This window comes from Etheostoma cragini, chromosome 5 (assembly GCF_013103735.1).
Source record: "Etheostoma cragini isolate CJK2018 chromosome 5, CSU_Ecrag_1.0, whole genome shotgun sequence".
NCBI classification, from domain to species: Eukaryota; Metazoa; Chordata; class Actinopteri; order Perciformes; family Percidae; genus Etheostoma; species Etheostoma cragini.
Genome location: NC_048411.1, coordinates 20,611,239 through 20,631,003, shown reverse-complemented (window position 1 = coordinate 20,631,003; position 19,765 = coordinate 20,611,239). Strand labels below are relative to the sequence as shown.

The following is a 19,765-nucleotide window of genomic DNA, read 5'->3' as shown; positions in this document are numbered from 1 at the left end:
GCACAGGATGTTTCTGGGGGCAGAGGAGATTACCAGACCTATTGAGATAAACTGAAAAAAATCAACTTTGTTTTGACTTCTTATTAACAACCACTTTGTATAAATAAAAGGCTGTAGAGACTAGAGCTTCCATTTAGGTATTTTCTGTACCATTCTGTAGTGTGGAAACTGTCTTCTTGTGTTCACAAGTAAAAAGGAACTGTGATATAACTTCAGTGGTGTCTGTCTATTCTTGATAATGTAATTCTTCTAACACACTTCTTTCCGACTTTTCATAGAATCAAAAGGAAGAATATTCAATAATGACAATAAAAGTATGTTGCAGACCAACACTTTAGTTGTTTTATATATAATTTTGCATACATCTATGCATAAAATGTTCCTATTAATATTGCAATGATTAGTTCAACCACTAAGCTGCAACTCAGTATTTAGTTTCTGTGAAGTTATGGGGATGTACGAGACAAAGAAATCTTGGAAAGGCCACAGAGAAGACCTGAGGGAGGATTGGAGCCATATGCTCCATCTCCTTAAGACTGCCAAAGCTATCTCTGGAAGGAGAGGGGAGGGAAAGGAAACCACAATAAAGATAGTGGGGGAGAAGATAAGAATGTGAGTGAAAAGAGGAACTCTAGACACAGTCCATCATTGTGCTAAAAGCGAAGGGAGGGTGGGTGTTAGGAGAGAAGCCAGAGTGATACATATACCTTGTATGAGATAAGAAGGAGGGATGAGAACTACGTCTGTCCAATGCAATTCCAGTAACAGAAATTTGGCAATCTTCGGCTTAGGGTGGGGAAACTGACTCACCGGAAGAACCCCGCCAACTTCTGAGTAGAACATTCCATACTAAAATCACCTCTCAACTGCAACCTACTAGTGAACTATAAACTACCTCTAGTAATACATGTTCTCAAATACAGACTCCTATGTGTCTTCTTTTTTCAACAACTGAGATTAACAATCACAAAAATGGCAGCAGAACTTGACATTGATGATACAGGTTGATGGTATTTGGTGAGTCACCGGGTGGACACATTGCTGAGGCACTGACACGTCGTGTCAGCAGCTGAGGGTTTTAGGTTCATGAGAAGATTACACAAGCACCTTTTTCATTCATTAAAAACTGAGGCCAGCAGCAAAAAGACGTGGAAGTGTTGCCACTTCCCACTTTCTTACAAGCAATAGGTACAGTACATGTACCTTAAAGCTGTCCAATCAATATTTTTTGCTAACACTGGATCAAATGAATATGTGTTTGTAAAAAAGGTTGCTCGTTGTGATAAACCCACATGAAAATACCAAACAAACTCTTTAGTTCCCCTCATCTCTACAGAGTTTTATAGCGTCTTTCCGCTCATTGTTTGGTTTTCTGGCATTCAACTTTATTAATTTGGTTCAATTTCACCGCTCTCATCAGCTCCCTAAAAAAAGTTCTAGTCCACCAGAATAAACAGCCGATAGACAAAGTTAGTGACTAGCTGGTAAATGCAGAGGAGCATTTAGTTGCTAAAGAGCCAAATATTTCCCTTAGGAGTTGGTGGAGACCAAAATAGAGTTAAAAGGAAAGTGAATATTGGACTACCATCCATCAGTGGACATATATCCAAAAAAAATTGAATGCCGGTGTTGCTCTGTAAACAATGGATGAGTTAGTTAACAATTGGTGACAAACGTGTTTGCCATTAAATTTAAAAGGTGATAATATGTCATATTGTGTTCACAGCTTAGTTCCGCTGCCCTCAAATGGCCAAAAAAAACTGAATATCTTTGGATTTTGGACTGTTGGTTGGATTTCACCTTGAACTCTGGAAAATTATTAGAGCTGTGTATTGGCAAGAATCTGGCAATACCACATGTATATTTATACAGGGGTTACTACTTGATATAATGGAATATATTGTGATAGTGTAAGCAAGACGTTGTATTGCAATTTTAAGAAAATAAGTTTTTTTTTTAATTATCTCACTACATTGAAATGGTTACTATAGGGACTAACATCATCAAACAAGAATACTATTTGACGATGCAATATCATACGGTGTATCATCTCCATGACAACAACTCATTATTCTTCCGTTCTAACTTCCAACTTTTAGGCTTTTGTAGATGGATAGGTCTTTTGTTGAATCTAAATAATGAATGTGGATAACATTCGTGATAGTGAGATGCCTGCTACAGTTGCATTTCTAGTGATGAATTGGCTAAAACACGTCTTATTTATCTGACTCACTGCTTTGTTCTAACGCCACTGGCACTCAAGCTGATATGTACCAATCAATTTCTTAGGTTTAATTTCATATAATACCAATAGGGTTAATTAAAAATCAATACAGTCTTTTTGAGAATTGATACAGTATCACAAAACATAATACTCAAGTGTATTGATATTTTCTTACACCACCTGAAATTATAGTGAGCATGTTTCAGTATTTTCTGACACCCTATAGACAAAACAATTAATTGGATCATCTCGATCGGAATCTGCAAATAAATCGTCAATGAAACTAACCATTAGTAACAGTCCAGTTATGGCAGGTTTAACAGTATCTGACTCAGTACAGAAAGACACAGTGTGCATATTGCATGTGTGAATGACTTCTCTTTCAATGCATTCACAATTTAGTTTTGGTGACTGAACACAGGGGCTTATACTCATCCCTACCAGCCACTGCTGCGGTCACAGATGTGTTCTGTCGTTCTGCTTCAAATCCTTGTGTGATTTGCCAGACTGAAATAGGGCCTGCTTACCTAATCCGTCTATCACATCCGTTGATGTGCTGGCATCGTTTCATCAGCACAGATACAGCAGCACACCAGGATGCTGTAAACAGCTGCAGAGCAGCAGGTTGGACTCTCCTTACTCAACTAGATAGGACAATGTTCAGGTGCTTGAGAGCCGCAGGACATTTTTGCGCTTACACAAGCTGCAACAGGACATAGGCCGCTGCACCGACAGCTGGCAGCAGAGCCACCTAAGCTGCAAATTACTCTCACTTTAGCACTTTCATAATTCAACACACCATTCTCTGTCCTTGTCTTTTTCATCTTGCCCCCCAACATAATCTACACAACACACAATTTGCAGGCCACAATGTAGCCTACATTCGGCTCCAACTAGGGCACTGGTCCATTTTTTCAATTAATTACACACTACGATATGTTCATTTACAGCCTTAAACTTGGACCATTGATCATAGTGAAATCAAAAAGTAAAGAAGACAAAGAGTAATGGTGGAGAGAGACTTTACCACACGGCTTAGCGTTAATGACATGGCGACTGTTGTGGTGTCAGAACATGAATGCTCTTGAATCCCTCACAGTTAAAACAATAGCGCTAAGATCCTGGCTTTATGCTCCGCATCTGTATTTGAGATACACAGAGCATTTGGTTTTCTCTTTATCTCATGCAAGCTCTAGTTCAACAAGCTGGCACTTCATCATGAAGCTGGGCTGATGTTACACTCCTGAACCCCAGCCCAGACAGCAGACACTGAGCTGTAAATACCAGGCGAAGAAAAAAAAAATAGCTAAACAAAATGAGGCCCAAAGTCCTGGGTTTGCAAATTCCAAGCATTTTTCACTCTGCTGGAGCCACCTAGATTCACAGAGGGATACGACTGGGGCAGAGCTGGGATTTCACGGTAGAAGGGGAACGTAAAGGAGTCTGCTGCTTATCACTCAAGGGGAGGGTTTCTTAGGAGATGTACAAGGGAAAGGTATGTGCTTTTGAGGGCAATTTGAAGTAATAACCCAAACATTGCCAGGATCTGCACTGCCCTCCATCGGCGGGCAACAGCCTGTCAGCGATGAGAGAGGCCTGGTAGCCTGCAAGTTCTCTTGGCCAGCACAGTTTTTGGAGGATAAAGGATCTTTGGCTGACGAAAGTGGGGCTACCGGCCAGAGGAAGGGAGCAGAGAGAGAGGGGGGTGGGGGCTGTGTGCTTTTTTTCTAGTGAAAGGCCATTTCACTGCCTGCTGTAACCATAACAACAGGCTACAGAGGAGGGGAGGTGGAGGGGTGCGTCACAAACTTTCTCTTTTGGGCTGCAAGGCACCAAGCACTGCTATGGGACAACGATTACCAAAGACCAAACCAAGGATAAAAAGGGGGGCTTAGTGGAAATAGTTTTTGAGCAAATAACGTTTGTTTTCCTTTTTTGTCACAGAATGTGAAAAGGGGTATTTGGTGGGGGGGGGTTCCACCAAGAGACTGCCAACCAAAGACTGCCTTTGGAACTCTGTCATGTTGATGCTGATCATTTTGAAGCTGCACAGATGCTACTCCAGCATGAAAATACAAACGAGCAGAGCAGGGAGACACGTGACAATATTATTGATGCTCTAATAAGAATCTAGATTTCATATGGGGTTATTGCAATATCAAGATACTACTCAAATAATGTGTTTTACTGGCTGCATTACAGCTGAGTGGTGCCCTTTTCTGAACTCAAGTGTTCTGAAGTGTTGTTTCTGAGCAAGATAATGCTTATATTTCTACACACATATTCTGGAAGTACACTGTCTAAAACAGCTCACATAATCATTAGGCCATCTTAACAATATATTTTGGTGATGTAGTCAGTGTAAGACCAGCATTCGCAGGGACACACTGACCGGTGTTCTTGCTGAAGGTTACAAAGTAGGAATATGTTGCTGCAGGACATGACAACAACATGGTAGCCAAAAGCTGGAGTGCCATTCTAGGTCTCAGTTATAATGTTAGTAGGCTACCAACAGCTGAGCTCGGTTGTCCGCAGCAAAGTAAGACAACGCGGTTTGCATCGCGGATTGAAAATGACAGCGGCGTTTTTCCACTTAATTGGAAAAAAACTGCGGCGTATACAGACACACACCGGTCCGCATTGGAGCTGAATACGATCTGACTTGTCAATTTTTACAAGTCATCATCTGCCCGGCAGGAGAAAACTAGGCCTGTAGCTATATTGAGCACCACCCTGCAGCCCTATTTCAGATTCCATTTAAATGCGACATGTGCCATGTGTGCGCGGACCAACATGGGCGAGGAGCTGCGCAAAAAGAAATTAGCTGAAATTAATTTTAGGGCTTTTCTGCGTCCGCTTACCTGCAGATGTTCCTGAAATCGTATCGGCAGTATCTGAGCCATGTTTGGAAGATTTATCTTTCTGAAGAATCCGTGAGAAAGGAAAGGGGAAAGGGGACAGAAGGAGGAGTAGCGGTGATCTTGTTCTTTGTGTGCCCTAAACGTCCCCAAAAGTCATATGTTGGGCAGTAGGTGGACTGGTCGGCTTGTGTTGGTATCACACGAATCCAGTGACTGCTCCCATTCAGTAGCCCCCCTACACCAATCCTGAATTCTGAATTATAAACTCCGCACCTCCGCCAAGAAAACTAGTCCACTTCAAGTAGCCTACTGCTGGTGCGTAAACCAGCTCCTCCACAAGCCTTGTGATGATTCGGGGCTGTCCTAAAAACCCTCGCTGAGTTATTGTAAGTAATGGCTTCTCATGTGCTCCCTGTGTTGTGGATTCTTTTTTTTTTTCCTTCAAGCTGTCATTGCAAACGGTCGGATGTGCAGTTTGTACCCCTCCGCCGCAGCCCCTTCCCCCTTCCTTCCCACAAACTTCGAAATCAGGGTTCGTTTCAAGCGCCCCACCTTTGCATGAATTTTTCAAAATCTCACACACGCACACACACAGACCCACACACATACGCACACACATATACATACACACACACACTCATCTTTCCATCAAAAAACTGTGTTGTTGTATGGATAGACGCATATCTTTCTAACTAACAAGACTGCTGAAGGTTCAGTGTGTTTCCAAGGAGCTGAAACTATGCATCTTTTAAACTTATATACAATTGATTAAAAAAATACTCTTAGCTTACAATGAGTCACGTTTTTAGCAAACCTTTCTGTCATGCATTGCCCTTTTTTTGCTATTAGGACAAACTTTCTGGTCTTGTAAAATGCATATGAAGAGACATGGACTCATTTTTGCTCATGGAAACAAAAGTTTAAAAAAAACTGCAGTGATCATTTAGACCTGTCAGCTGTATGCACTCGGTCAGAAATGACTTCCTTTTAATCAGCAAAGGCCTCTACACTACTGACGTTAGTCAGTATTACACACAGGTACATCATTCGAGATCAAAAAGCTATTGCAAAAGGATTTGACTCACATAATACAGTTGTAATTTCCTCAATTGCAAAATGTGGTTGATAACCCTGTAATTTAGTGGATTCTATCAATACACAGAAAAACTGTATCAAGAATCAAATTTGTATTTTGTAATTGCATTTACAGTGGATTCAAATCTTTTAATATTGCTAATAAAGCATAACATAAGAAGTCCTGTCATTTACCTAGTGATAAACTAGTGGTTATAGGTTTCCATGAAATTGTAGTTTATTAATTGTATTTTTGAATTAAGATCTGTGACTTGATGCATCTTAGTGGCCTAGTACTTTAAAACGCTTGTCATGTAATTGTAATGTCCAGCCAGGGACCTTTGCTTAAAGGTCACATATTATGCTTTTTTATGTTTTCTATCATATCTACAATGTTAATGTTGGAGGTCTTTTTTGTTCAAATAATGAGGGAAACGTATTTTAGAAAAATCCCTGTGAGCTAAAACGTTCAGATTTCAACAATCCTGAACACTCCGGTTTCAACAGTTTTTTCTACTCTCACCTAAGTGTTACGCAACTCTAGGCTGGCCTTCTGTGATTGGTCATCCGCTCCAGGTTGGCAGGACTTTAGTGTTTTTTTAAACCACTATGATGTTAACATTGTCCCACTACATGCTAATGGCAGAAAACAATGTCACCTTGGCTGTAAGTGTTGTAAAATTTTCCCCAATTCCAGGTCCCATTACTCCTGAAACAGTATTTGGTTTAAAAGCCTTTATTTTTGACTGTAAAAAAATGCTGCTATATTCTGTTAGTGTTAACTGCTAATTAAAGGAGCTACAAGGAAGCAATGTCAGCTTGGCTGCCAATTTTGTTAAATCCTCCAAATTATTGTTAATTGTTGTATTGTTTTATGTATATATTGTATTGTTATACAGTGCAGGCCAAAAGTTAGGATCCACCTTCTCATTCAATGCATTTTCTTTATTTTCATGACTATTTACATTGTAGATCATCACTGAAGGCATCAAAACTATGAATGAGACATGTGGATTTATGTTCTTAACATAAAAGTGTGAAATAACTGAAAACTTGTCTTATATTCTAGTTTCTTCAAAGTAGCCACCATTTGCTCTGGTTACTGCTTTGCACACTCTTGGCATTCTCTTGATGAGCGTCAAGGGGTAGTCACCTGAAATGGTTTCCCAACAGAGTTCCCAGAGATGCTTGGCACTTGTTGGTGCCTACTGAACTTTCTACGAGCATCCTGGAATTTTTTTTTTTCATTTTTTTTGTTGGACTTGTTTTATGTTTTGTTTTTCTGCTTGGCTCTCCTCCGTCTACCCTCCACCCTCCCTGGGTTGTCTTTCTGGGTCTTTTGTTATGGGACGTCTGGTAGACGTCCCTTGGGGCGGGAGGTACTGTCATGGTTTTCTCAAGTTTCTGTTGTAGTATGTTCCATGTTTTCTGTTTGTTTATCTACTTCCTATTTTGTTTTGAAATCCACTGTTTGGTTACATCCTTGGTCACTTGTCTTCCTGCCTTTGTCTGCTTTCCCGCCCGTTTCATTATTATCTCTGCCCCTAATGTGATTCACCTGTTTGCTTTCAGCTTCCCCTCACCCAGCACTAAAATACTTACCATTCCCAATTCACCTCTGCCAGATTGTAGTTGTCTCTGTGTAACTCTTTCCAGCGTTTTTTTCTCAAGTTTGCTTCCCTGGTGTTTTTGGACTTTAGCCAAAGTTAGTTAGTTTCCCGTTTACGATTCTTGCCTGCTCCTTTTGTACTTCTGGCTGCCTTTTGACAACGATTACTGCCTGCTGTACTGTCGGCTGCATTGTTCTTTGGGCAATAAAAGTACTTACCTTTTATTACCTGTCTGAGTCGTGCATTTGGGTCTGCCACTGTACCGTGATATGGAGAGTTGTTTTTTGTTATCTGTATAATGGTGATTTTTACAATGTGGAAGGATTCTGCCATGTATGCTGGCAGATTTATGGTTTGGCCGAGAAGGTGGTTTCGCTCGACAGGCAGCAATCAATGGCCACCTGGAAGCAGTTCTCACAGCACACACAGCACACACAGCTTCTTAGGTAAAGCCACAAACCCTCCGCTCACCACACTGACCTTCACTGGACAAGGATCTATTGCGAGTTGAGGTTTGACATCAGCGGATGTTGGAATTTAATCAAAGGACTTTCTCAACCATAAACCTATCCTCTCAATTAACCACAAACACTGCAGGGATAAATAAAGACCAGCCGCTTACTGGCCAACAACAGTAAATATATAAGGAAACTTTAGTGAAAAAAATTAAATAAAAAGATGCATTTTGACTTGACTGTATTGCACAATGTCTACAATATACCACAGAAAAGAAACCTGTAACATACAGTATATTCAAACTTGGAAAAAGATAAACACCCAAATTTGTACTTGTGACTAAAATAAAATGATTCATGGAGACATTTATCTCAGCGGATTATCACACATGACCATACTGTAAAACTGGAAATGAGCAGGAGGCACAATGTTAAGGTGAAAGTTTAAGCTGCACGTGTTATGTGGTTTGAAATCACATAACAACAAAGACATGCTGTTTGTATTTTTAAAAGTGAGTCATCATCCCTTCATCCCAACAAAGAACAGTTAACCTTGTGCAATCATTGCTAACATGATGACAAAACAGGAAAAAGCACTTTGTCAAACAACATAACTTGAGGATCTGTGAGCTTTACAGTAAGTTAAAGCTGTCATTTACCATCACTGTTTGTGACGTTTACATATTCTTTGCTAATGGTTTATTGCAGCAAAAGTTTGCATTGTCTATTTCAATCTATAAACAACATCATGAAAACAGTACTTTGGGTGTATCACTGATGGTTCTAATTACACTTCTGGGACATGGTTCACCTACTGTAAACGTTTCAAACTGCAATTATCCTTGTGTGTAACTCATGTGGCTTGAGAAACCATGAGAGAAGCTCCCAGTAGTATGGTTTTAAGGGCGTACAGGGTGGATTAAATAAGTTGTGTGCTTGGCCTGGCTCTTGCTGTCTATCAGAAGCAGCTGGTTATTCTTGTGGTGAGAGATCATCTCATCGAGGGTGCCGAAAATCTGATAGCGAAAGAGAGACAAAGGAGAATAAAGTGATTGAATGAAAAACCTAAAGTTCCTGCTGGACATCAGATTACACTCTCTAATGAAGGACATGCTGGAGTTTTTAAACGAGTGGTGCTTCACCACGGTTGTGTGTTCAGAGCAGGAGGACGATCTCATCTTTCACTCCGTGTTTTTTGTGTTTTTAGTTTGCTCCGCTCTCTTAAATTTAATTTGCTCTCACCTCTTCGTTCTTCTTTCCCTCTTTTCCGAGGGCGTAACTTTGTGGCTCTTCCAGGAAGCGGATGGGAATGTTGTACACCTTCTGTTGGAAGAGCACAGCGAGGGTGTAGGGCTGCCGGGAACTCTGGGCTGAGCTTTGACGGATGAGGAAGGCCCCGTCCTACAAAGAAGAAAAATAGAAGAAGAACTGAAAAAGAATGACACAAAGAATACGGAATAAAAAGGGATAGAGAAGAACCTTTTTGGGAAGCTGTGTCAGGACGATTAGTACTACAAGAGAACAGGGAAGTAATATGAGGGATGTAAATGAACAAAAATGAGGGATGGAATAAGAATGAGGGGGATGGTGAATAAAAAAAAAAAGACATGAAGGTGTCTTACTCAGGTTTGGCTGTCAGCAAAAGTATGCACATAAACACTCAGCAAATTTCCCCATCGTCTGTGCAACACCCTTGCCTTAAGCCCTTGAGTTTGCTTGGTTAAGAACGTATTATAAAAATAAATGGTTGTGGTAAAACGACTCTCCAGACTGACAGATTATTAAGGAAACATAACATTGTTTAGTTTACCTTGTTGACCCTCAACAACAGATCCTCAGCTGTCTTCCTGTTGCAATCTCCAGCAAACCATTCTTTGTCCTGTAATGTGACTTATATATGTTAACCAGACTAAACCTTTTCTCAAACTTGTGTTCGATTTTCTGTGTGCAGATCAATAACATACCTCATTCCCAGATTGTTTGGTTGCCCTCATACCACCAGGGATGGCTTGCAAGAGATAGAAAAAATGTCATGTGTTTTCCCATGATTGGGAAATCCGTACTTGGGAACAGTCAGAGGGTTAATAAATATGGTTAAAAAGAAGCAAAGTATGATCCAAGCAATGCTTGAATTTAAATGAAGACTAAGCAGACCCCAAATGATCACAGTCATCTCTAGGATAAAAAAATGTGAGCTTACCCACAGGCTTTGTGTCTGCCATAGGAGTATTCAGAAGGCTTGAAAAAAGACAAGAAGGCTAATGTTATACACTGAATTTAATTCTGATGTATGCTTGTACTTGCAGATGGGGATCAACTGCAAAAACATGCTGAAAATCTACATGAATCATTGCAGTTTTAACACTTTCATCTGCTGTTTCAACTAATCTCTTTGTACCCTTCATCCCTTACCTGTCTTTGGCTTCCTTCAGGTTTACTGGCAGACGAGGCTTATAACTGGGAGTTGGTGGAGGGAGTTTGGTAGGAAATGTGCCACGTCTTGCTTCAACTGAAGAAGCTAAAAAAAAAAGACATGTATACTCTACATTATCACAATCAAAATGATTTATTTTGGATGTAGTTTGTGCTGATGTATGATTTTTGTATGAGTTTTTAAAGAGTAGAGAAGATGGGGTCTTTACCTGTCGTCAACTCATTAAAGGAAGGCAAAAATGAATTCTGAAAGGAGGCAAATAAAAAGTTACTGCTGTGTTACACTGATGAGTTTAATTTCCTATGTAGGAAATGGAAACAGAGTGAGAGAATGAAAACTTCCATTTCTAAATCAGCCTCTATCTTGACAGTCTTACTTTGAATTAGGACAGAGCATGGCATAAGAACATTATAAGACTAAACACTGAGATGAATGGACACACTCACAGACTGAGCTCTGGGAACCGGAGGCTTCATCCTGCAGATAGAGAGTATATTCATTTTCATTGCGTGTTTAGTACCAGATATTTACTGTGTAATGCTTCATGTATATCTGCAGCATTTGCATTTTCCTGCAAAACACAGTAGCATCACTGTCTGATGTGGCATTGCGTAAGAAGCCATGCAGACAGATCATATCACTGGTTAGTGCGTAGCAACTTGCTGCGGTTATGCAGTAAGTAGAAAGCTGCTTTGGGTTAAAGTCCACTCACATAGGTATGGAAGAAGGTACAAATGCTGTCTTGGGAGATGGCGGCATCCTCATCAGCCCACTAGTGGCAGGAGGGCAAGCTGAGGAGCAGAAGGAAAGGAAAATTGAATTTGTGTTCAACATTTCATTACCAGGAAAAGAAATTTGCTGTCTTATCATCACTCACAGACCAAACTGTTCATGCAAACTTAAAGTACAGAGCTAATTACCAGCTGTAGGTTCTAAATACAGCTCATCATTATCTTCCTGAAACACAAAATGACAAATATTATTATAGTTGAATTTCAATAAAATGTTATTTATATAGCGCCAAATCACAACAACAGTTATCTTAATGCACTTTTCATAAAAGAGCAAGTCAAGACTGTACTCTGTGATGTTATTTACAGAAACCCAACAATCCCCACCAAGACCAACCACTAGGCAACAGAGGCAAGGAAAAATGTCCTTTATATTGTGACAATGCAAATTTATCTATACACATGGAGGAATGTGCCAACCGTGGGGAATGAGCATCGAAGCCCAGTAATGAGGCATAACATTTCACTGTTCGGGCATAGCATTGACGCTTGTAATAGTTTCATTCATGCTTTGTCATGACTGGCTAATTCACAGCTACTGTATGTGGCTGGTAACATCCAATCATATACATGTGTACAGCATGGCATTTATTACCTGTTACACCCATTATTCTCTCATACCAAGGCTCTTTGCTCCTCATGTATTAAGCTTTAAGTATTGTTGATTTATCTTATCTTATCTTACATGTTCTTCATTTGGATCCAGATACACATCTGAAATGCAGAAAGAAAATACTGGTATTGATTTGTGTTGTTATGATATCATACAAGCCTTTAGTGATGGTGAACGGCCCAAAAAAGACTGAACACAGTGTTTAAAAGAGTCAACAACACACACAGTCAAACACAGGGGACCAGAGAATGTGTCCCCCATTCTGTGCTGTGGTATATTGGTGGGGCAGAAGATAAAGAAGTAAAAGATGAATCAGATCTAGAGGTGCTTACATAATGCTTACATAGTTTTCTCATGAAACTTTGACCGTTGACAATCTGTCAACGTCAAACGGTGTGGAAATAATCTTCTATTGATGTCCAACAATGTGACAATTTTGGCAACATTATCGGTGCAAAGTGATGATTGCTTTGGTGTTCTTGCAGATTAAGTTGAGTCTGAGGCTTGAGATGCAGCTCAGCTGTTAGGATTTTTGTTGGGATCTTTGAGACACCAGAACAGGTGTGCAGCAGCTACAGCAAATGCAAAAGCTTTCCCTGGTTGGGATTATGCTCATCAAGGGATTGTATTTCTGTGGAAGCACACAACTAATAAAACAAGTATAAATGTAAGCATGTGAAGTTGTCCTATCACCTCATTAATACATTAACCTTTACTCTCAGTGAACAGTCATTTTCAGGCTGATGAATTTATTCTATGAAAGACTTATTTGTGTTGCAGACGTGATCACAGCACCTTCTTCAATGTTTGATGCAGGGCCTGGAGCAGGAGCAGAGCGGACCGGTGCAGGAGGCATCATTTTCTTTCTCCCAGGCTTCTCATTTCTGTCTATCTCAGGTGCTGAATACATGGGTTAACAAAATGAACAGAGGTGAGGTTGTACAATGAATGAACAAAATCACCAAATGCACTGTTGTGTGTACATGCAAATAAATACAGATGAATGACTCACGTTTCTTGGTTTTGGGATCATAGAAGAAATCCTCTGCATGCTGTTGAGGTTTCTGGATGACAAATTGTTTAATAAAAGAAATGCATTATATTTAAACACATTTCAAATGTATTGGCGGTTGCAGAGAGACCCAGGAACAGAATTTGAGCACTGTGAGCGGCTGTTACCGAGGGTTTGCTTGGTCTGGGTGGAGGTGCAGCCTGTCTCTGCTCACTAGCAGGATTGGATATCCTCTCTGCAAAATGTAGACCAAGCAAAAGAATTGTCAATAGTATGCTGAACAGGAACTGTTTATACCCAACCCTATAGGCAGCAATGACTCACTGCAGTGCTGTTACCTAGATAAACATTCTCCTCCTCTTCTCTCTGAGGGACTTTCAGAGCCGGACGCTCACAGGGAGGCGCTTCATACGTGTCAACTTCATCGTCATCCTGAGAAAATAAGAAAATGAATTAGTATTTTGAAGGTCTATTTTCGCAAACAGTCAGCATCACATTAATAATAAGACATTAGTACAATGGTATCAGTTAATAAAACCAAAAAACTATGCAGTTATATGTTCTGCAAGCAACATAGCTCTGATTGAGTAAAAGGCCAAATTGAAAAAACATTTTATAATTCATTTAGATAAAGAAGTCTTTCTTAGAGAGGGGGATGGACTAGCAGCAATATACTATCCCCTACAAAAAGAAGCAACAGGGCTTGTGGAAAATGTGGTGGTATGATAAGAATAAGATAAAGATACAGATGATTCAAATTCCACATGAAGCACCTTTAATAATAGCCCAAATTCAGTGTTGTTCAAGTGTTGTCTTTCTACTTACAAACTCATCCTGTGGCCATAAAAACGCTGCATTGTCATCTGTTGGGAAAAGAAAGTCCGTAATCTAGTGAGGAAACTAAGATAGGAGGAATCAAAACATTGTCCTTTCTGTTTGTCATTGAGGTTAAATCTCACCTGTCCTTCTGGGTGGAGCTGGAGGTCCACTATGTCTGACAGGAAGAGCAGAGGTAAGATAATGGAGTGCCATTTTATTTCAGGCATAATAAATTAACAGCAACATTAATGAAGTTTTGCTTAAGGACACAATACTCACAGTTTCTTCAGTTTTCCAAGGAAGCTCTGAAAAACAGAAACCTCAGATAAGTATTTAGAGCATGCCTCTATTGATTTACTAGTAGTTATTTATCAGCTTTATTGTCAGGCCTGAGTTAGTGGCTGATTTTTGTGGAAGGTCACCAAGTATTGATTACCTGTACCTTTCTTCACTTTACTGCAATTTTAGGCTACTTAATGCTTCTCTTCTCTTTGTAGATTCAGAGTAATACATGCAATGTTGTATTATAAAACGGAAATGATTGTGTATTGTTGGAGGTTGAGATAAGATGGGACTTTATTCACAAACTACCCAGCAGTATATAAAGTGATTAAAATTAGCTCCACTTTTACCAGCTGCAACATTAAAGTTATGCACACATTAATGCATTAATAATTATTATCCAATAATATAACATACATTATTCTGAAATGGGCCATTTTGCACAAAGAGCACTTTGATTGTTTGTAATTACCTATATTTTTATGCTATTATATCTAACATTATGCATGTACATGATAATGAATGCATGATTTTTACTTGTAACAGAGCATGTATACACTTTGCTGCTTTTACACAGGTGAAATATCAAAGACACTACCTATTTGGTTGAAGATTTTCAGTATTTGCACTGTAACTTATTTTGTTCTTGTGAATATTATCCTCATGAGTTGTATCTCTTGTTTTTGGTTAAGCCGCCCCACCCCACAGCAATTAGTGTTGTTTTGAAGCAGAGCTACTGTGAGAAAAATAAGTATTTGAACACCCTGCTATTTTGCAAGTTCTCCCACTTAGAAATCATGGTGGGGTCTGCAATTGTCATTGTAGGTGCATGTCCACTGTGAGAGACATAATCTAAAAAGAAAAATACAGAAATTACAATGTAGGATTTTTTAACTATTTATTTTTATGATACAGCTGCAAATAAGTATTTGAACACCTGTCTATCAGCTACAATTGTGACCCTCAAAGACCTGTTTGTCTGCCTTCAAAATGTCCACCTCCACTCTATTTATTATCCTAAATTAGATGTACCTGTTTGAGGTCGTTAGCTGCATAAAGACACCTGTCCACCACATACAATCAGTAAGAATTCAACTACTAACATGGCCAAGACCAAAGAGCTGTCCAAAGACACTAGAGACAAAATTGTACACCTTCACAAGGCTGGAAAGGGCTACGGGGAAATTGCCAAGCAGCTTGGTGAAAAAAGGTCCACTGTTGGAGCAATCATTAGAAAATGGAAGAAGCTAAACATGACTGTCAATCTCCCTCCGACAAGGGCTCCATGCAACATCTCACCTCGTGGGGTCTCAATGATCCTAAAAAAGATTACTGTTGGTAATACACTAAGACGTCATGGTTTGAAATCATGCAAATGCTATGAAGGTTCCCCTGCTTACCCCAGCACATGTCAAAGCCCGTCTTAAGTTTACCAATGACCATTTGGATGATCCAGAGGAGTCACGGGAGAAAGTCATGTGATCAGATGAGACCAAAATAGAAGTTTTTGGTCATAATTCCACTAACCGTGTTTGGAGGAAGAAGAATGATGAGTTCTATACCAAGAACACCATCCCTACTGTGAAGCATGGGGGGAGGGTAGCATCATGCTTTGGGGGTGTTTTTCTGCACATGGGACAGGAAGACTGCACTCTATTAAGGAGAGGATGACCGGGGCCATGTATTGCAAGATTTTGGGGAACAACCTCCTTCCCTCAGTTAGAGCATTGAAGATGGGTCGAGGCTGGGTCTTCCAACACGACACTGACCCAAAGCACACAGCCAGGATAACCAAGAAGTGGCTCTGTAAGAAGCATATCAAGGTTCTGGCGTGGCCTAGCCAGTCTCCAGACCTAAACCCAATAGAGAATCTTTGGAGGGAGCTCAAACTCCATGTTTCTTAGCGACAACCCCTAAAACGCGACTGATCTAGAGAAGATCTGTGTGGAGGAGGTGGCCAAAATCCCTTCTGCAGTGTGTGCAAACCTGGCAAAAAACTACAGGAAACATTTGACCTCTGGAACTACAATCAAAGGCTACTGTACCAAATGTTAACATCGATTTTCTCAGGTGTTCAAATACTTATTTGCAGCTGTCTCATACAAATAAATCATACATTGTGATTTCTGTATTTTTCTTTTTAGATCATGTCTCTCACAGTGAAAATGCACCTACGATGACAATTTCAGACCCCTCCATGATATCTAAGTGGGAGAACTTGAAAATTAGCAGGGTGTTCAAATACTTATTTTCCTCACTGTATGTCCCTATTATTGGTTCAAACACAGAAAAGTTCATCTGCAGGGATTTAACTAAGGTGGTGATAAACGCACACGGCATGTCAAGTGAAAACAGGAAGTGGAGCGACAGTATCTGTTTTCCAACAGTGCCAGGCAGCAATGGGGGAAGTGTTGATGTAAAGTAAACTATCATAGGCGGACAGAGAAGAAGGGAGGGACTACAGAGTTAGCTATCTCTCACACATTGGCATACAAAATATAAATTGTCCCAGTTGCTTTACTGGTGACAAATGAAGTGCAGGTGAGAAGTGAAAAAAGGACTAAGGGATATATTAGTGTTCTGCTACAGTACATAGAATGTGACCTCCCACTGTTTCTAAAAAGATCTGCATTTTAAGGCCGGGTCAAGTTAAAGTGACAATGTACTGCTTTGTTTTCAGCCTGTTACTTTGCTTTGATGAACCCCCGGTGATAATGTGTTATCACCGCCCCGGAGGCCAACAGAAAGAAAAAGGAAAAAGTCATGGAACCATGAAGTGAAAGCTGATGCAAACAAGGACAAGACACACTGACATTCATTCAAACGTGTTACTATTCAGACAATAGTAAGAGTGTAGCTGTGATAACACTAGCAGTTTTGTTAGAAAAAATAACCAGCTAAGGTAGCTACTATGATCTGTAATTTTTATAATTGAGAAGAAAGAAATATTAAAATGTAAAGAGTATTTTTTCTAATTTTAGTTAAGCTGACCAAATTATATTGACAGATATTCAACACTGTCTGCTCTTCTCTTTTCCACATTAGTTTAAGTGTATTCACAAATCACAGACTGTACCTCCATTTTTTTCACGTTTGTTTTCAACATGTGAACACTCAGGGAACTCCTCCAACCACAAAACATTTTATCTGCATGAACTGTTGACAACAGCTAACTCATATTAAACCAGGAAGAAGGCTCACACGAGACTGTATTATCTGTTTCACCCCTCCATGAATGCTTCTGTAGTTAGATATTTCCTATACACAATGATGTCTGTGTTACCAAATTGTCTGGAGAGTGAAAACTTTATGAGCAAACACGTTAGGATGTGTTCTTACTGTGAAAGAAAGTAGGTCTGTTTTTCTGTGACTCTCCACAAGGACTTTAAGAAATTTGGGAACATTTGCACCAGACAAAATAATAAAACTATTCAAAAAGATCCCCACCAAAATCAAACGTTGAAATAAACAAACTCCTCTCAAAAGTAGACACAGAGTTTCAGACTTTTTTGTTATTAGATGAATACATTTAGCCCTGCCTGAAACTTTGCAGACTGAACTCCAACACCATCTGTCAGTGAACAACAGCGCCTTCCAGACAACTGCATGGTTGTGTTTACTGAAAAAGAGTCTGATGTACATTACGGGAAAGTGATAGAAATATCACTGGCAAGAAAAGAATCTACATTTCAAATAGTTCAATTCTAACAACTACAAGCTAAATACGAAGCTTGAGATGTTTTATGTAAGTATTTGCAAGTGACACTATTTGGTCTACCTGAAACAAATAATGTATGTATGTGCAATGTATGTGCTTGCTGGCTTTCCCAGATGTTTTAATTTGATACATTTCACATTAAAAACACAAATGGTACTCATTTTAAAGTATCTCTTGTATCAACTGTGATTCAATAATGTTTTGACTTCCTAGTAAATTAAACTTAAACTTAAAATGCTAAAAAATGTTTGGTTGAAATCTGATGAATTCAACTAAGTCAACAAAGAAACACCTTTTATTGAGGAACGCTTAGAAAAAAATAAAACATTAAAGAAAGTTTAACCAACTTTTTGACCTTTATTCTATAGTAAAGCACAATGCTGATACCAGTAGGTGTTTTTACTTTCAGATTATCTTCAAACACCATGAGTTGTCTGGGTTATTTTTACTGTTTGCATTCACACTCCCACCCAATCACAACTTTTAAGGGTGTAACTGCCATCATATCTTTCCAAGTACCTAAGAAAACACGTTGAAATAAACGTAACTACATAGGAAGTTTACAGTTGACTCAAGTCATTAACATTAACAACACCTGCTCACTTCCTTCTCCCTCCACCCAAAGTTATCAGGTTGTAAACCAAAATATTACCAAAATAAAGCGTTACTTTACCATTGTAATGATTTGATGTTGAGTCTTGCAGCTCAAGTCATGGGGAAATTTCTTTGTGTCGGTCTTTGGATGCAAATGGTTTTGAAGATTGAAAGTGAACGATAGAGAGAGAATGTGAAGAGCAGCTCTTACTGATCTCATTTGCATTTCCTACCTGCGTGAGACAGACAGCCTCGCCTGCTGCCGGACTGTCTGACTATAAATGAGCTGCAAACACTGTGCAGCTCAGACATGGCTTCACATTTCCCTACTGCAAACTGATTATGGCCATATAACAGAATTTTATATAATCTGCTACAATTGGTAAATAACATCTTCTTGGTGTTCCATCCGCAATCAAAGGGGAAATTAATCATTAACTTTTTATGCACACATATGCTTCATCAATGAATTCCACAATGGACAGAAGTACACTGTGGTCAAGTGGGCTGAAACCAAAACATTTAATGGAGGACATGAATTGGAATTTACTGTAATACAAAATGCCGTTGTTTGTTTTTCATTGTATTAACAGTTTTATCATGGAAGGTATTGTTTTCTGTGGTTTTTATCTATGGTTTTGTTTAGTTTTTGTAATTAGCATTATTAAATAGAACAGGGGAAGCTGTAATTTCCATATTTTATGAATGAATAAATTGAACCTTGTTTTTTCATATGAAGGAAATTCCTGTTTCTTACATTTTCTGAACGAGTAATGGGTACAGGCACAGGTCATGTACAAAACATAGTTGGACAGGCAGACAGCATAATACACACAAGTTTTAATCTGTAAACGGGAGGGTAAAAAATCTCACATATAGTCAGAAAGGTGAAACCTGGGGAGGTCAGTACCACTTGACTGTGTATTACACAAGTGTCAAACTTCCCGCAGGCCAAATCCAGCCCCTTGCAGATTTAGATCCGGCCCACATATCAATTTGGGTTTCACAATCAATTTTCACCCGCCTAGTTGCAGACTCTGTGACTCAGAAATTCCCCCAGAAGGAGAGAGTTTTCATATTCAGGCTGTGAAACAGGTTGTTGTTAAAAAAATATATATCATTGTTTTGCTTCATTTGCTAAATTCTATGATAGCTAAGGAACTCTTTAAATGACTTTGGTAGGGCTTCATGTCAACAAAAATGCGACAAAAAGCCCACAAAAATTTCAGAAAAAGCAACAAATTTACAAAAAGATGACAAATGTCCAAGACAGCCTTA

At 39.4% G+C, this 19,765-nt stretch overlaps 2 protein-coding genes across 7 annotated transcripts in view; both read right to left on the bottom strand.

Moving 5' to 3' along the window:
* Nucleotides 1-5,542, bottom strand: part of cltcl1 (clathrin, heavy chain-like 1) — a 28,869-nt gene extending 23,327 nt beyond the window's left edge. For 3 of the 5 annotated variants that reach the window (XM_034872970.1, XM_034872969.1, XM_034872971.1), the window contains exon 1: nt 5,086-5,541. In XM_034872970.1, coding sequence (XP_034728861.1) covers nt 5,086-5,127 — 42 coding nt within the window. In that variant the 5' untranslated portion in view covers nt 5,128-5,541. Of the gene's footprint in view, nt 1-5,085 lie in introns of all 5 variants that reach the window. The other 2 variants (XR_004656819.1, XM_034872968.1) reach the window with 1 other exon arrangement.
* A 2,906-nt stretch (nt 5,543-8,448) lies between these two features.
* Nucleotides 8,449-18,915, bottom strand: si:dkeyp-117b11.1 (B-cell linker protein). 2 transcript variants are annotated; one of them, XM_034873006.1, is made up of 19 exons: nt 18,567-18,915; nt 14,173-14,198; nt 14,034-14,068; nt 13,900-13,937; nt 13,413-13,506; nt 13,242-13,309; nt 13,075-13,126; nt 12,858-12,962; nt 12,135-12,163; nt 11,579-11,615; nt 11,371-11,449; nt 11,105-11,135; nt 10,867-10,903; nt 10,637-10,742; nt 10,425-10,462; nt 10,189-10,232; nt 10,035-10,103; nt 9,467-9,625; nt 8,449-9,240 (listed from the first exon to the last, which is right to left on the bottom strand). In XM_034873006.1, exons 1-19 carry the CDS (start codon nt 18,711-18,713, stop codon nt 9,124-9,126), a joined length of 1,311 nt encoding a protein of 436 aa, XP_034728897.1. In that variant the 5' UTR covers nt 18,714-18,915; the 3' UTR covers nt 8,449-9,123. The 2 variants fall into 2 exon arrangements, with proteins under 2 accessions (XP_034728897.1, XP_034728898.1); XM_034873007.1 differs by having other exon boundaries at nt 10,637-10,733; nt 18,567-18,914.
* Nucleotides 18,916-19,765: the final 850 nt, after the last annotated feature.

Excerpts from the sequence above, each read along its gene's own strand:
- si:dkeyp-117b11.1 (XM_034873006.1), bottom strand. The coding sequence starts at position 18,713 with ATGCAAATGAGATCAGTAAGAGCTGCTCTTCACATTCTCTCTCTATCG. Across the intron at positions 14,199-18,566 it reads AACATCAAATCATTACAATG|AGCTTCCTTGGAAAACTGAA; the intron begins GTAAAGTAACGC and ends TCTGTTTTTCAG. Across the intron at positions 13,310-13,412 it reads GGAGGAGAATGTTTATCTAG|AGAGGATATCCAATCCTGCT; the intron begins GTAACAGCACTG and ends TACATTTTGCAG.